Here is a 15341-nt window from a genome sequence, read left to right on the forward strand (position 1 = left end):
GTGGTTATAGCTGATGAATACCTTAAATGATATCACTTCAATATAACTTTTCTCTCTATCCAAAAAGATAATAGATTTAACCAAATTCATCATATCATTTCTTGACATTGTCCCTGACAAGATCATTGAAGTCCATGATATCACATTCATAACGAAAAGCTATGATAATGAATTCTGTACTGCACTTACAGGTATCTTGTCAACATGCAAAATAGTTTTGGTATCAAATTTGCTTTGTTACAGTTTAGGATAGTGCATTTAACCTTCGAATGGGAAACCAATCTTCATCCCTCAGAGGTTAACCAAGGTATAGTTATGATGTTAAACATTCCCTCCATCTATCAACTATTCTTTTAATGTAAATGTGATTGGAAAACATATAAAAAAAGCAGATTTTTTAGTAAATTGTTTCTCCTAGAATACTTAACCAATCACATTCTTTATCTCTTCTATCCTCCTCAAAATGAGATTATCCCATGACATGATGTTCCTCTCAGCTTAAAAATAGTGCCACCTGTTGGTGATGAAGGGAGGTAACGGAAAAGAGTTATTGCCCTTAGTCCATATAATATAGACAGAAAAGACAATGTTTTTTTTCTTTGGAAAGACTATATTCTGGAGGTACTAGGGCTTGTATTCCTAACATTAGAAACTACTAACAATGACACTGTGGTAACAGCTGCCACCAATGTAGACCACTATGTTTATCTTGTTCCATTTATATTTGATGATAAAAACTAACCAGAAAGCTACCTAACAAATTAAAGGGCTGACTTTATGGCAGTTATGAAGCAATATTGAGAGGAGTTCTCAATAACACAAGTCCATGCTTCTAGTGTTTAGTCCCAGACTCTTCACTTTTAAAGCTGGACCATCCTTTACAGTATGCAGGATCATATTTGTTTTTGCATCTCATGGTCCTTACCCATTTTTAATGGCATGTATTAAAATGAACTGAAGTTATGGCAGTGATCATTACAAAGACCTAACTTAAAGTGCCAATTTAAACTGTATTGATGAAATGTATGTTCTAGTTAACAGTCAATGCCAGCAACAACAAAAATTTGTTGTAAGAGGAGGAGGAAATGCTGTGCATCCAACATCTACCTAAAAGTATGCTCTAGGGTCAAAAGAACTCTCTACTTTCAAGGGTGAAATTGTCCTAATGTCAGTTGACACAACCAAATAAAAGTGTATATACATGTGCAAAGAAATACCATAACAAGTAATTACAAGGAAAGATTCTCTCAGGTGAATCCAGTGAAGGATTAACAACTTCTATCCAAGAAAGTGACTGTAGGTGTGACCTAATCTGGTGACTTTTTGGGCAACAAAAACCAAAAGGACTAATGAGATTCATGTCCTGTCATACAAACAGAAAGTGACTGCTCCAGTGTCATAAACAGCTCGAGAGTCTGCCTTGGATGCCTGAGTTCATGAGTTCAAACCCAGGTAAAATCATACCAAAAATATAAAAATGGTACCAGCAGCTCTGACTTGCTTGGCACTCAGCATTAAGAGGTTAGTGTTAGGACTGGTCAGCCTGGTGTCAGGATAATGTGACTAGGTGGGACATGATGCTATATGTCTGTGGCCTGATGTCCAAGAGCTAGACATCACTAGAAACTCCCCCACTGTAGACATCATAGTGATATGACTGAAGTTTATTTTAAAGCTATGTTAAAAATCCAAATCACACACACACACAAAGTGGAAAAAGTGGACTGGTCATGCCAAGATTCCATTATGTTTTTGGTCAAACATTGCCCTGAAAGGCAAGGCTTGTAGAAATAGCTCATATTTTGTGAGCCAAAATCTTCATAGGACACACCTGATCCTGTGAGAGACCTGAGTATGCTGACTGGATGAGTCTCTTTGGCCATGAAGATAATACATTAGGGTTATGTGTACTTTTCCTGGCTTGAGTGGAAGGAAAAGCCTTTAGCATTCAGAAAGGGTACACTTCGTGTGCTTCAGATAGATTCAGAGAGTACCAGGTCCTGTAATCTTGCCTCTCTCAAAGGATCAATCAATGAGACAGGTCATAGAAGTACATTCTGGTTGACAGTAGATGGAGGCTATTAAGCCAATATCGCTCAGCATTATTGGGACTGTATTATCATTAGAATGAAGATTATCCTGCCAAGTGTAGGAAGAGTTCAGGATTGCCTCCATTTTCAAGAGATTGATATGAAGGGTTCTCTCTTACTGTGTCCACTTGCCAATGACCATCTCGATGTTCAGTAGCATCTGAGCAGATTGTAACCTCTGCTTAGAGGGTTTCCAATGGAATTTTTTGATGCTAGCCATCCAATGTTCTGTCATGGTATCAGGGAATGTCTGATTTCTATTGGGATCCTTATCTGCCAGTGTAATGGGCAACAGTTTTGATGTCACGGAGAAAAGATAGCCATCTGCAAAGGGCAAATGTAGAAAGAGGTGGCTAGATTCAGTGGCATCTGTTGCTTCAACGAATAGGATGAGACGCTGATGGAACTCCCTCGCCATGATAATATTTTTGGAAGAAGCTCTCTCTAGCACAAGAACATTACAGTCTATGCATCTGGGAGGAAGATGAACTAAGTTTATAAGCACGAGGAGCTCCATATCCAGATGAATGAAATGTTGGGAAGGGACAAGAGCTGACTTCTCCATATTTACTATCCTTCAGCCTGAACTTTTAAAGAGTGACAGAATATTCATGTAATGCAGCAAAGCTGAACGTACAAAGTGCTTTTGAAGGATATTGTCTAGATCACTGTCATCCCAGATGACAAAGTTGCCTGGAAGAGGGCAATGAATTAGCCAGTTCTGGTAAAAGTCCAAGGGGTGAGGTTGAAGCCAAATGGGAGGTCATGAAATTGATATACAACTCACCATAGGTGAAATGTAGGTATATTCTTGAAGTTACATGGATAGGAATGAGGAAGTATACATTGGAGAGGTCCAACTTATTGTGTATTCATTAGGTTTTCCATTTGAATTTTGGGACTTTTGTAAGCAAGTTGATTTTGTTTAAATCTATAATTGGTGCAACTTTTTGGTGGGTATCTTTACCAAGAACAGCCTTGAATAGAAGTCTGATGATGCTTGTTTTTTAATGCTCTCTCCTGCTGTTTGTATAGTAATGCGCTGGAGTCTCTGTCATAAAGGGGATTGACAGGGGGAGGAGCTTGCTCAACATGATGCGGAGCCCCTCTGAAACCAACTGTGTCAACCACTTTTTGTGAGGGAATAAATTGGAAAATGAATAGTGGAAGAGAAGGTGCAAGTCATCATTGGGCACTTGATGCCTAGAGGAGGAAAAACCCTGTTTTCTATCTCCTCTTATGTCTGTATTAAAATTCACTGAAATACATGAAAATGTAGTATGCGGTACATAGAATGATTGTTTGACTTACTGTGTCACCTACAAAAAAACCTGTTAAATGGTAAAAAAACTGGCTATATCCTGTATATAGAGTGGAACCTAGTGGGGTAAGGGGTGGTAATTTGTAAGAGTTGTTTCCCTTTATCAATACCAATTATAGACCAGGAGATTTTTGGCTAGTCTATGGCTGGATTCCAGAGGTAACAAAATAATTTCTAATATTAATATGATTAGGTAAAATTTTAATAGCAAAATGTCAAGTTTAAACGTTACTCTTTTCTTCCCCACTGTCCTTTTCATTGTTTTATTTTCCACCTTATTCAAAATTGAAAGAAAATGCACTCAAAATGCAAACCTAGGTTTTCATGCTCCAAATTCTACTGTGTGTTCTGAGAAAAATAAAACATACCGGTGCCAGCCCTGGGCATTCATACACAGTGTAATCCCCTTCCTCATTCTCCTCCTCTGATTCGTCTTCAGATGCATCATGTTTCATCTCTCCATTTGCCCTGTAATTAAAGCATTTTATATCAATAAAAATGGGAACTAACAAAAGAATTATCAAAATTTACTTTTCAACCTGCAAGTAGGTCACTGTGATCTTACATTACAATATCTAGTTCAAATCAGCTCATTTGCAAATTCCAACAGAACACATATTCTTACTGATTACAACTCTCAGCCCAATTAGTAAATCTGGATTAAACCAATAATCAATTCAATCTGATATCCTGAAGATATAAGCCTATGTATCAAGTTTGATCAAAATCGGATAAATTGTTTTTGCCTCTAAATACAACAGACTACGCCAAGATGTAAAACCACATCACTGATAACCATCCAGATCACTCATAAAATAACCTCTGTGACCTTGACATGAAATAATGTTGATCACCTCATTGCTTGGGGTATCAGTAGGAAAACTTGTCTGCCCAATCTGGTAACAACTCTGTAAATAGAAAAAAGGGCTACAGGAACATCTTAAAACCTTTGACAATTTAACCCAATGCTAAACACAATTCTGCCCTGTGACCTTGACATCTGATCCATCATCCCAAGGGAGCTACTTATAGACTGGTAAATCTGGTTCAAACTAAGATACCTATCTATGATCACATTTTACTGAAATCCCTTTCAGACACAGTGACCTAGAGTTTCAACCCCCAAAATAATAGGCTTCTTCCTTATCCACAGAGCAGGCCTGTGATGAAGAGCTCATGTTATCATGTGGAAACCTTTCTCTTTCTTTCAGTCATTCTTATAACCCTTAAGCTGACAGGCTTCTTCCTTACCTTAGGTACAACTCATTAACAAAGTTTGGTAACTGTAGGTGATGAAGGCTAGTTACTGTGCAGAAACCACTTTTCTTCTTTCAATCATAATGACCATAACCTATGATCTTTGACCCCCAAATCAATAGGGTTCTTCCTTACATGAAGTGCAAGTCATCAACATAGTCTGATAAATTGCATATGGTCAAAAACTGTGGTTACTGTGTGGAAATGAAGTTGTTTACAGACAGACAATGGACATCATAAAATATAGTGGGTGTATATAAAGCCATAACCATCTACCACTCACCTGAAATCAAACAATGGTACGCTATGATCCTGACTTTTAACATTATGTTCAGTTTTATCTCTATAAAGCTATCTCTCTCCCTCCAAAAGCCCTTACCACTGTGGGCAAACTCTGATGACTAATAAAAAAATATGTGATCCAACCCTATCGGAAAAGTTTATCCCAAACTTGTCATTACATTTTATAATCTACTGCTGTTACTGATTTGTCTCACCTTCTGCAAAATTCATCACTTGTAAGACAAAATAAGCATTACAGATCAGTGAAATATACAACTCAAAGAAATTGAAGAAATCAATCTGAATATGTAAAAATAAAAACTAACTTTTCCATTGCAAGCATTTGTTGTTTCTGATGCTGATAGTGGTACATCTGTGCACTCTGTGCCAATTTTCTATCACCGGGTGACAAACTTCTTTCCTTGGTTGGACCTGTTACCCCATATGCTGGGTAGTCCACTTCACTCGCTGCTTTCACACTGTTGTGGAGTCTGAAATGTGAGGATATGTGCATAAATATTTAAGCCACATATCATTCATATTAATCATGTATTGGTAATACCATGCTGTACATGTATTGTATGACATTAAGAGGTACAACTCCCAAATATGTGAGTAATCAGTGTTTTCCCGAAGACCAATTAGGATAGTGGCTACTGATCCCCTCCCAAATCATGACCAACCACTATCTTATCAATGTTCTCAATATGCTCTGTGCATTTACTTCCATCCTTATGTGATGGTCCACTGAAATATAGTGGTCCATGTATTCAAATGTAGTGGGACATGTGCTTAAAATGTAGTAGGCCATGTGCTTCAAATGTAGTGGGCTATGTATTTGATATGTAGTGGGCCATGTGCTTCAAATGTAATGGGTAATGTGTCTGAAATGTAGTGGGCCATGTGCTTTAAATGTAATGGGTAATGTGTCTGAAATGTAGTGGGCCATGTGCTTCAAATGTAATGGGTAATGTGTCTGAAATGTAGTGGGCCATGTGCTTTAAATGTAGTGGGCCATGTGCTTTAAATGTAGTGGGCCATGTGCTTCAGATGTAGTTGGCAATGCATTTGATATGTAGTGGACCAAGTGTTTGCTTGGTTTGTTAAACACACTAATTAGTATACATGTGATTCTTGGCCTTTGTCGCCTATTTTATTTTCATGGCATTGCTAATCAGTGCTGATTAACATGAAGGCATCATAATTCACCTCTTCCCAAGGATGTAAATCACACAACTGTAGGTTTTACACTTTCTGTATGTCACTCGTAAACTTTAGAGTATTGGATGGTCACATGGTACTGTATACAACATGGCAGTGGACTCAAATTACAATATTTTGGCATAAATCATACAGAAATGACACAAAGTCAACAGTATTGTTTAACTACTATATGAACTGCTTTTGACAGGAAAGAAGACAGTATTCATTATGAAAATTAAAGTCAATTTAAGAGACAAAATTATCCCCCCCCATGGAAAGTTCATGAGCTACTTCAAATTGTGGAAAATTCTCCCATGTTAGATGTTCTGTTTTCATTGATTTTAATGGCGCTTTTAACAAGTTATTGGTCATATCATGCATAGGAAATGGAAGCCAAGTTCCTCTCACAAGGACAAACCTAGAGGCAGCTGACTCAAGTGTTCCTGGTGGGTATTGAACCTGAACCCTTGGATTACAAGTCTGACACTCTATTACAACTCTACCTATGCTGAATGTACAAATACTAAAATATCTGAAAAAAGATGATACAGTATTGCCTCTGTATTCACATGTAAATAATTATCCTATTTTAAAAACTTCTGTAAATGATATTTAAAAAAAAATAGTCCTGTGAAGGCAAATTCAGTATTCTATTCTAGAACTGAAAATATTTAGAAAAATTAAAAAAAGTGGTGTTTCTAAATACAGGAGAGATTAAATGAACAAATAATAGTTGGATTTGCATATATTATCTGTTACTTTCACCTTCTGGGCTGGATTTGTGGTGTGATGTTTCAGAAACTGGCATGTACCCCACAATCTAAGATCATCTAGCATAATAAGTATGTAAATAGTGCCTATTATAAGTATAGATGTAAAAATTATCTAGGATACAACTGCTAAAACTTCAACCCCCCATTTCCAAATAAAAAAGGTAACGGTCAAAACATAAACAGCTTAAAAAATCTACTGTATGTACTTGCTTATCAGTTGAGCCTAACTGCAAACAACAAAGGCCCTGATCTGCCCTTTCATAATGCACAGGAATATCAAAATCTATTTTGCTTGCTCCACTGATGACTCCTGAGAAACTGCCCATTGTTATGATTCTAAGTAACAGAAAAGAACAAAATGCAAAAAGTTTTGCAGAATTCAACAAATAACTTATTTCCTCAATTATGGACAAAGGTTAATTACACAATAAAAATTAAATATACATAACAATATACCCAGATACGACAGCAAATTATGCAATATAGCAGATATGGGTCTGTTGTTTATTCAACTGGTTACTTTCAGCAATACAAACTAACCAAGATCTGCCATCATATAACGCATCAGAAAATCAGGATATGTTGTTTGGTCCACTGATTACTCCTAGACAAAAAACATAGACCCTCATCTGCTGTTGCATAATGCACCAGAAGATCAGATTCTATGTTGTTTGTTTTACTGTGTACTCCAGGCAAACTGCAATGGCATGGATCTACCACCACATAATGCAATGGCAGCTCTGGGTCTATGCAGTTAGCAGCTGGACTTCACTTATAAGTGAGCATATATGATAGGGTTGGACCCTGGACCACTTATAATTAACTTAAAGATTTCTAAATCCAGGGGTTGAAAATCCATCAGGCAAAGCTCTTGACATGTTTACCTGCCCGGAATAAACTTTTACTGAACCACTTATTACAGAAATATAACAACTGAAGATGTTAATGACCTAGATTTGACTGCATATAATCACAAATAAATACTAGTCTTTTCTAACTCTGGTAAACGTTTATCAGTCCTGAAGAATGGGAGCAAAGTACTATTATGAGTTTAATCAAAACAAACTTCCATAAAAAGGCGTGGGCTTTAACCGGACAGAGTTTGCAATATTCTCTACAAAACATCCTTTTAATAAAGAAAGACTCTGGTTAGTCCAGAATCAAAATCAGCATTCACCTGACTGGGTGAGTAATTAGAAAATTCATTATATTCCTAGAAATGTTCACTAGCCATTTTGAGTTGTGCAAATAAATGTTTAACTCCGTTAATTTGATGTGTGTGAAAAACAGCAGCCATTAAAAAAGTAATATGTCTAAGTTCATAACTTGCATCTTCCATGAACTAGATAAACAGAAATAAAATTTTAATTAGACACAAGAGTCCATATATCTTAAAATATGCATGATTATCAGGCCCGGCCTATGGTCTTATATCATGGGAAGAATACTGCGACTATTATTGATTTCTCTCATTTTCATAGAGGTCTAATTAATATGGATTTATGCATGAGAAAAAAATCCAAACTTTTATTTTCTGATCATTATTGCTATAAGGTACTTTACAAAGTATTTATTCTATCTGTATTTTATATTTTCAAACTATGCAACATGGTAACCAACACCCCTTCCAACCTTCCAAATGAATCAATGAGCGATACGTTTTGGGAATTAAAATAAATGTTAACAAGTTCTACAAACACATGAATTTGTCTTTATTGATGATATACAGAGTTCGATTTAGCAGAATCAATATAAAAGCACCATGTGTTATTCCTCTACTGTAATGCTAGCGGCTTGAACTTCAGATAAGCAGTGTATTTATTTACTCTGACCAAGCAAACTGATCAAAACATGCATAGAAATTTGGAATGCTATCAAATCGTGCAAACAATTTAACTGTAAGCATTCAGTCCAGAGTGTCCTGTCATAAGCATTGTCTGTTTCATGTGCATTCAATCAATAAAAACTGGGACACATTATCAATGTTCTATCTACTGGGTTTTCGGGACAAGTCATCAATGTTCTCTGTTTCCATTGATAGCACTTATCCAGTAAGACAGACAGCTCTCACATATATATAGAGCCATATGTTCTGTCACACCCTAAATTAGTTGTGAACACTAAAGATCCATTATGCAGTCAATATCTTCTCTTTAAGTATCTAATTCTGACATTTTCACTAAAATTCAATAAGATTTACCCTTATGTACTCACTAGTAAATCCAAATGCAAACAACACAGACCCCGATCTGCTGTCACATAATGTGCCAGCAGATCAGGGTCTATGTTGTTTGTTCTATTAATTACTAACTGACTGCATGACCAAAAGCTTCCAGTACATTATGTGATGGCGTATCTGGATCTGTGGAGTTGGACCTGACCCACAAGTGATTATAATTAATGATAATGGAATGTTGGAAATTCTCATATTAAACTGCTGTTTGAAAATGAAAAGAAAGAGTGAAATCTCACTTCACTTGTTTAGTTGATAAGTATTTGAGTGTTTTCTTTTGGCAATGTTTGGCTTGGTTCAAATGCAGGTAGAGAAAATCTGAAGAGCTTGCACATTTGAAGTTCGGCATTTCTGACAGCATAAAGTCAAAACTATAAATGGGGACAAGTCTACCAAATCTTTCCAATATTTCACTGTGCCACAATGAATAATGTCTGGGCTGAACTTCCACTACCATAAAAATAAAAATAGGACAAGTCGAACAATTGTCCGATACTTCACTGTGCCACAGAGAAAGATATCCATACTTTTGCTGTGCTGAACAATGTCTGTACTTGACTTCCACTCCCATAACAAATAAAAACAGGACAATGTCTACCAAATTTTCTGATACTTCCCTGTGCCACAGAGAATTATGTCTGGGCAGAAGTCTACTCCCACAGAAGCAGAAACAGGTATAGCATTGCTGGGCATGTGAGAACATAGCCAGTGACGTGCAATACAAAATTCATTCATTGTAATATGAGTCTGAGAAAAGATAATTCAAGTAGAGTCAAGATAATGCAATGTCAACCATAGCCACCTACTTTCTCCAAAAGTGTGACTGTAAGGAAAGGGGGTAAACTCTGAATGACCTTTCATGAATTGTTCTGATTCATTATGTGCAGAAAAACTTTGTTAATCTAAAATCCGCATTTACTGGAATGTCTTGGTATCTGTAATTTCTGCAAATGAATTTTCTCACATTCTTTAAAGCAGACTTGTGCAACTTCCTAAAGGTCACAGACCAGTTATGCTATTTTAAGGCCACACCCAATGATGTAAATAAGCAGATAAAGCCAGGTCACAGGTTCTGAGTTGCCTGCATTATGCTAATCATCAATCTGGATTCCCAATTTACCAACCTGAATGAAAATGCCATGAAAGGCACACCGAAAGTTCAATCTGTGTTTAACAGCTGCTATGCAAATAACAAGTTTTTCTGTAGAAACCACTTTCTTCCTTCAGTCAATGACTTTGACCTTTGACTATCTGAACCGAAATCAATAGGCTTCATCCTTACCAATAGCAAAAGACATCTACAAGATATGGTCCAAGTATGTGATGTAGTTATGATGTTAGTGTACATAAACCATATTAATGGTTTCAGTCATAGTGACCTTAACCTTTGACCAAAAATGGTTCTCCCTTAGTGCAAGCAGTGCATGAAGTTTGGCATTTTCCTCTTTCAGTCACAGTGACACTAACCTTTCACCTTTTTATGCTGAAACCAACATTGTTCTTTCTTACCGTAAGTGTCAACTATCAAACAAGGTTTTGGTGATTGTTGATGGCGGAGAAATCTCAATGTGCAGAACCCACTTTTATTTTTTTCCCCTCATGACCTTGATCTCTGACCTTAAAACGGACTTGATTCTTCCATGCTCAAAATGCAAGCTATCCACAAAGTTTGATAATGATAGTACAAAAAAACAGATTAAGCAGAAACCATTTTTCATCTTTAGGTAACATTTACCATGACCTCTGACCTTTTAACCTCCAAACTGATAAGGTTCTTCCTAATTTCAAATACAAGCCATCCACAAAGTTTGATAACTGTTGGTGGTAGATAATTTGATTAATTGCACAGAAAAATAACTGGTGACAGATGGATAGATGTCTTAACATAATATACCCTGCCTTACTTTAAACACATAAAAAAGGATAGGAAAAAGTGTCAGGTTTAATGGGATTTCACTGTGCATAAATGGTGGGAACTGAGCTCACACCATTATGCTAAACCACTAAACCAGTCCAGCACAATGCAGATATTGTATTCAGAATCGTGATATCATGACTGGACTATATAATATTGTAATAACACAATTGTAATGCAAATATGTATAATAAATGTCCACAAAATGCAGTCATGTGCATTAATAAAAAGTATTCCAACATCTCCTTTGACAAATGGATAAGATCTCATAGTTGCTTGATATGCATAAAAAATACTAGCAAATCTGAAATCATGTTTTGATCTATGAGCATGGAAGCTATTACAAACAGGATCTCTTAACAACTTACATGACCCAATTCCATATATTTGCTAAGTAGATAAATGAAACACTAGTTTTAACTTAAGGGCTAATTGTCAAATTCAGTTCTGATGAGAAACACTGTTATCTTGAAAAGTCCTACCCAAACATATTTAAAAAAATTAAATCCCGAAGACAGAGGAATGGAATGAATGTGCTATAATAATGAAAACTGCCCTTTTTTCTGATGCATTTCTTAAGAAAAGTCCAAATACATAGACTACAATGATAGTTCACAGTAAATAGTTGCCACTTGGTCAAAATTCCAAACGCATATACACTCTTTACATATCAAATGGCTCCTTTAAAGTTAAATTCAAACTGACAAACTTCCTTTATAAAACAGTTAAAATTCATTCCTGAACATATTTATACTGTATCAGTAAAATTAAATCTCTTTATGCTTACAGACAAACCAAGAGTACTTTGAAGGGAATGATGATCTACTCTCTAAAAAGAATTTTCAGGAAATCAAGATAGGACCATTTCTTTAACTACTAATTGTTCAACCATTTCTGAGCTATAATAAATTAAAATTACCATTGTGGTGGCCATATTTTTGATACAGTACAAACTAAGCCATCTTTACAAGACTTTTGGTGAAAATCCCATGGCAACATGACCATTCATTCAAGCGTTAGTGATAACGAGATTTTAAGGTGGACTTTGCTGCAGTCATATTGGATATATGATGGGCACCATTTACATTTAGGTCCCACTAAATGGCACAAAGTCTTTAAGTGAAAACAATATCTTGAAATCACCATCAATTCTGAAGAAGTAGTGGCAATAAGATTTTCAAGACATGATGATCATAATGGCTGCAGAATATAATTTTCATTCAGGACTAACTAGCAAAAGCAAAATATCAATAAGACTATCCATTTGGGTGAAGCATTAGTAACAAGATTATCATGATGGCTGCCATGGCAACCATATCAAAGGTAAGATTGGCATCATTTTTATTTAGGACCGACACTGAAAATGCTATGTCAAATTACTTTCATTTAGGAGGAGTAGCTATAACAAGATGTTCAGGATGGATGTGTTGGTGGCCATATTGGATATCAGATAAGTACCATTTTCATTTTGAAACAACTATATATATCACAGTAAGTCTTATGGTATAAACCCAATGCTGACAAGTCTTTCCATGTTGGGGAAGTATCAGTGACAGTATATTCACTGTGATGATCATATTGGATGAAAGATGAGCACAATTTTCAGTTAAATATCAACTATATATCATTAAAAAAATTCTGGTCCAAAACCATGCTGATATGACTTTCTGTTCTGGAGTAGTAGCGATAAGATTCTCATCATGGCATCTGTGGTGGCCATACTGGATTTTAGATCAGTACCATTTTCCTTTATAAAAACTTAGTTACCATACAAATTCTTTTAGTGAAAACCCTATGCTGATATGACCATTTTATTGGAGGAACTGCTGTAACAGTATTTTCCAGATGGCCAATGTCATGGCTATACCTTTTGTCCAAGTGGGATTATTATCATTTAGACTTCTTTATTAGTCTTCTGGTGAAAACCACATGTCACAAACTTTCCATTCATAAGAAGATATACAAAAATGTTTATGATGGTGGCAATATTGGTTGTCAGTTTGGTAGTTTCATTCAGGACAAAATAGATATCATAAAATGTCTTTTAGCAAAAACCCAATGTTGATACCATCCTTCATTAAAATGGAATAGTAGCTGCAACAAATATTTTTAAAATGGCAGCAATAGAGAAGTCTTCTTACGAACCCATAATAATATGACTTTCCATTCAATAGGAGTAACGATGACAAAATTTTAAATAGGGCTGCCATGGTGGCCAAACTGGATGTCCCATTGGTGCCATTTATCATTTAGGGCCAACTAGACATCATAAGAAGATTTAGTTAAAACCCAATGTTGATATAACCATCCATTCAGGAGGAGTAGTGGTAAGAAGATTTACAAGACAGCTGCTGTGATGGAAAGTTTGTATGTCTAAGTTGGCACCATTTTTATGCTGGACTAACTGGTCCTCGTAAGAAGTCTTCTGGTGAAAACCCTATGTAAATATGACTTTCTGTGTAAGAGTCCTCGTAAGTCTTCTGGTGAAAATCCTATGTGAATATGACTTTCTGTGTAATTGGAGCAGTGATTAGAAGATTTTCAAACTGGGTGCTTAACAGCTATATTGGTAATCAAAACAGCATCTTTTTCATTTGGACAAACTTGGCATCATAAGAAGTCTTCAAGAGAAAACTCCATGTTGATAAACCATCCTTTCAGAAGTAGTGATAAGAAAATTATCGTGATAGCCACTGTATAGGCTATAATGGATGTCTGACTAGACATGATAAAATGTCATCTGGTGAAAATTCCATGTTGATATTACTTTCCAATTAGAAGTTGTAAAAGCAAGGTTTTCAAAAGGCTACCATGGTCATATTGGAGGTCAAACTAACAAGATTTTCAAAAGGTTACCCATTACATACTGGATGCAAAAAAAACCCCAAGATTTTCAATATGGATGCCACAGTCATACTGAATGTCACATTGGCGCCATTTTCAGTTCAAACAAACTAGGCACCAAAAGATGTCTTTCAGTGAAAATCTTCATGCGATTTTGTAGATGAATGTCACTTAACATAGGCAGAAAAATGTGCCTCTGAGAAAGAAAAACAAGACATACAGTAATATGGAATGTTACATATCACAGTAGTGTACATAATAATAATTTGTCATAAAATCTTAAGCAAGTATATAACCTGTATGCCAATGAACTTAAAATATGAACAAACCATTACTTCTAGTTGGTCTTGCATCACAATGCCAGTGAGAAGCAGCGGGAAAACGAGGAAGGTTTTAGTTGTAATTATATGATGAGAGAGAGAGAGAAATTGGGGGGGGGGGGGTAGAAAAGAATGTAATTATGTGATAAGAGAGATATGGGGGGGAGAAGAGAATGTAAATATGTGATAAGAGAGAGAGAGAGAGAGAGAGAGATGGGGGAAAAAGATAATGTAATTAAGTGATGAGAGAGAGAGATGAGGGGAAGAAGAGAATATAATTATAAGGGCCGTAGTATCTGTATATGAGTGCACAAAACTGAGAAAAGTTTTCTTTTTAAAAACATGTATTTGATGAAAAATTAGTTTAATAATAAATTCTTTCTGAAAATCAAAGAAGGTATGGATCAATATCTGTTTTTATTTCCTTTCATCTTTTTTTAACCACCAGTAATGTGGCTCGAGTTAATGACTCCATTTCCTATGCCAAAGCCAAATTAAGCACATCCTTAGCATTCATGAAGTGTTTTTTTTTAAATCTCTGTATAACATCTAAAACTTCAGGCTATGCTGTTAGAATACTACTTTGTTTGTCTCCATCAGCAAGTCATTAAAAGCGAGGCCACATGCATGGTTAATAAAGCTCTGATATTTAATTTTAACAAAACCATGCAAACAACATTCCATTGATCATGTATACAAATGAATAGAACCAATATCTGAGATAATTTGCAAATAAACATGGTCTTTCTAAAATGGCTTACCAACAAGAATTTAATTAATATTAGTTCACCTTTTATAAACTGGGTCTTTTGTATGGTACAAAGACTTTAGTTCACCTTTTACAAACTGGGTCTTTTGTATGGTACAAAGACTTTAGTTCACCTTTTACAAACTGGGTCTTTTGTATGGTACAAAGACTTTAGTTCACCTTTTATAAACTGGGTCTTTTGTATGGTACAAAGACTTTAGTTCACCTTTTACAAACTGGGTCTTTTGTATGGTACAAAGACTTTAGTTCACCTTTTACAAACTGGGTCTTTTGTATGGTACAAAGACTTTAGTTCACCTTTTACAAACTGGGTCTTTTGTATGGTACAAAGACT

General features: G+C 35.8%; 1 protein-coding gene across 1 annotated transcript in view; it reads right to left on the minus strand.

The window, feature by feature from the left end:
- Positions 1-15341, minus strand: part of LOC149774970 (neural proliferation differentiation and control protein 1-like) — a 49910-nt gene that overhangs the window by 12182 nt on the left and 22387 nt on the right. The window contains exons 5-6 of the mRNA XM_089944612.1: positions 5277-5441; positions 3780-3879 (exon numbers count right to left, since the gene is read on the minus strand). Of these exons, the coding sequence (XP_089800738.1) occupies positions 3780-3879; positions 5277-5441 (265 nt within the window). The remainder of the gene's footprint in view (positions 1-3779; positions 3880-5276; positions 5442-15341) is intronic.

Source organism: Sinohyriopsis cumingii, unplaced genomic scaffold (assembly GCF_028554795.1).
Source record: "Sinohyriopsis cumingii isolate HCF-2022 unplaced genomic scaffold, ASM2855479v2 utg000066l, whole genome shotgun sequence".
Taxonomy (NCBI): Eukaryota; Metazoa; Mollusca; class Bivalvia; order Unionida; family Unionidae; genus Sinohyriopsis; species Sinohyriopsis cumingii.